The sequence below is a fragment of the Panulirus ornatus genome, chromosome 16, assembly GCF_036320965.1.
Source record: "Panulirus ornatus isolate Po-2019 chromosome 16, ASM3632096v1, whole genome shotgun sequence".
NCBI classification, from domain to species: Eukaryota; Metazoa; Arthropoda; class Malacostraca; order Decapoda; family Palinuridae; genus Panulirus; species Panulirus ornatus.
The window spans coordinates 48,732,494-48,735,033 of record NC_092239.1 but is presented as its reverse complement, the minus strand read 5'-3'; the positions used below and the strand labels follow the sequence as shown (position 1 = coordinate 48,735,033).

At 40.3% G+C, this 2,540-nt stretch overlaps 1 protein-coding gene across 1 annotated transcript; it reads left to right on the top strand.

Moving 5' to 3' along the window:
- The first annotated feature begins 1,600 nt into the window (after positions 1-1,600).
- On the top strand, positions 1,601-2,326 carry LOC139753937 (DNA primase large subunit-like). Its single transcript, XM_071670897.1, has one exon. The coding sequence runs from the start codon at positions 1,736-1,738 to the stop codon at positions 2,324-2,326; it is 591 nt and encodes a 196-aa protein (XP_071526998.1). The 5' UTR covers positions 1,601-1,735.
- The last annotated feature ends 214 nt before the right edge of the window (positions 2,327-2,540 follow it).

Here is a 2,540-nt window from a genome sequence, read left to right as displayed (position 1 = left end):
AAACACCCTCTTCTGCTCTCTCAACCACGCTCTTTTTATTTCCACACATCTCTCTTACCCTTACGTTACTCACTCGATCAAACCACCTCACACCACACATTGTCCTCAAACATCTCATTTCCAGCACATCCATCCTCCTGCGCACAACTCTATCCATAGCCCACGCCTCGCAACCATACAACATTGTTGGAACCACTATTCCTTCAAACATACCCATTTTTGCTTTCCGAGATAATGCTCTCGAATTCCACATATTCTTCAAGGCCCCCAGAATTTTCGCCCCCTCCCCCACCCTATGATCCACTTCCGCTTCCATGGTTCCATCCGCTGCCAGATCCACTCCCAGATATCTAAAACACTTCACTTCCTCCAGTTTTTCTCCATTCAAACTCACCTCCCAATTGACTTGACCCTCAACCCTACTGTACCTAATAACCTTGCTCTTATTCACATTTACTCTTAACTTTCTTCTTCCACACACTTTACCAAACTCAGTCACCAGCTTCTGCAGTTTCTCACATGAATCAGCCACCAGCGCTGTATCATCAGCGAACAACAACTGACTCACCTCCCAAGCTCTCTCATCCCCAACAGACTTCATACTTGCCCCTCTTTCCAAAACTCTTGCATTTACCTCCCTAACAACCCCATCCATAAACAAATTAAACAACCATGGAGACATCACACACCCCTGCCGCAAACCTACATTCACTGAGAACCAATCACTTTCCTCTCTTCCTACACGTACACATGCCTTACATCCTCGATAAAAACTTTTCACTGCTTCTAACAACTTTCCTCCCACACCATATATTCTTAATACCTTCCACAGAGCATCTCTATCAACTCTATCATATGCCTTTTCCAGATCCACAAATGCTACATACAAATCCATTTGCTTTTATAAGTATTTCTCACATACATTCTTCAAAGCAAACACCTGATCCACACATCCTCTACCACTTCTGAAACCACACTGCTCTTCCCCAATCTGATGCTCTGTACATGCCTTCACCCTCTCAATCAATACCCTCCCATATAATTTACCAGGAATACTCAACAAACTTATACCTCTATAATTTGAGCACTCACTCTCATCCCCTTTGCCTTTGTACAATGGCACTATGCACGCATTCCGCCAATCCTCAGGCACCTCACCATGAGTCATACATACATTAAATAACCTTACCAACCAGTCAACAATACAGTCACCCCCTTTTTTAATAAATTCCACTGCAATACCATCCAAACCTGCTGCCTTGCCGGCTTTCATCTTCCGCAAAGCTTTCACTACCTCTTCTCTGTTTACCAAATCATTTTCCCTAACCCTCGCACTTTGCACACCACCTCGACCAAATACCCTATATCTGCCATTCTGTCATCAAACACATTCAACAAACCTTCAAAATACTCACTCCACAGTATATATATATATATATATATATATATATATATATATATATATATATATATATATATATATATATATATATATATATATATATATATATATATATATATATATATATATATATATATATATATATATATATATATATATATATATATATATATATATATATATATATATATAAAACACGGGATTTGGCGCGAAAGCTTTTCCCGTCTTGATATATATATATTTGTGATACTAATGGATACCTGAGAAGTTGATGTTATAAAGTGTATTTTAACATCCTTATAGAAAAACTTCTCCTTGGGTTGGAATAGAAGGATGGAATTCGGGGGTGGTCGGAAAATTCGTCGGAGCAGGCGGATAGAAGTAGAAACTTCGTATCCAAGTCCTCTCCAGTTTTACTCATGTCCACCCACAGGAAATGTCTCTCTCACTGAATTTGATGAAATGGCCATTGAGAGGTTAAAGATTTTGAGGACTGTTGAACGTTTGAACCTCAGTGGCCAAGTGAAGAGTTCTGATGATTGGATGAATAAGCTGTATGATGATTTTGCAAAAAACAAGAACTTTGTTCACAGTGCTGAGAAGATCTCAAGCAGTAAAAGGGATGAAGTTGAGGCTGCAAGAAGACGTGACCATGTGTCTCATTTTATCTTACGCTTGGCATACTGTCGTACAGAAGATCTTCGACGCTGGTTCATTGCTCATGAAACTGATTTATTTCGTGCTCGCTTTATCCACTGTTCGAGGAATGGGTCTGACATTAAGAACTTCATGTTGAATAATAATCTTCATTTCACACCAATCTCTGCTGAAGAAGTTCAAAAAGAGCGTGAAAATTTAGTTGGTGGAACATACAACATTAACAGTGGCGACATGATGGAGGGTCGAACTTTTTATAAACTGTGAGGAGGGCTACCGAGAGCAGAGACATCGATAGGACGTCTGAAGGCAAGACCGACTTCGACGATGAAGGCCTGCACTGTGGCTGAGAGATTGACTTGAGGAGGCAGAAGTGATATTGTGACAGTGATTGTGTCAGCGTCGCGTCGCCTCGCCGCAGTGTATCGAGACAGACTTCCCCAGAACTTTTAAAGGGGAAGTAAATGTTTATAGTTGTGTT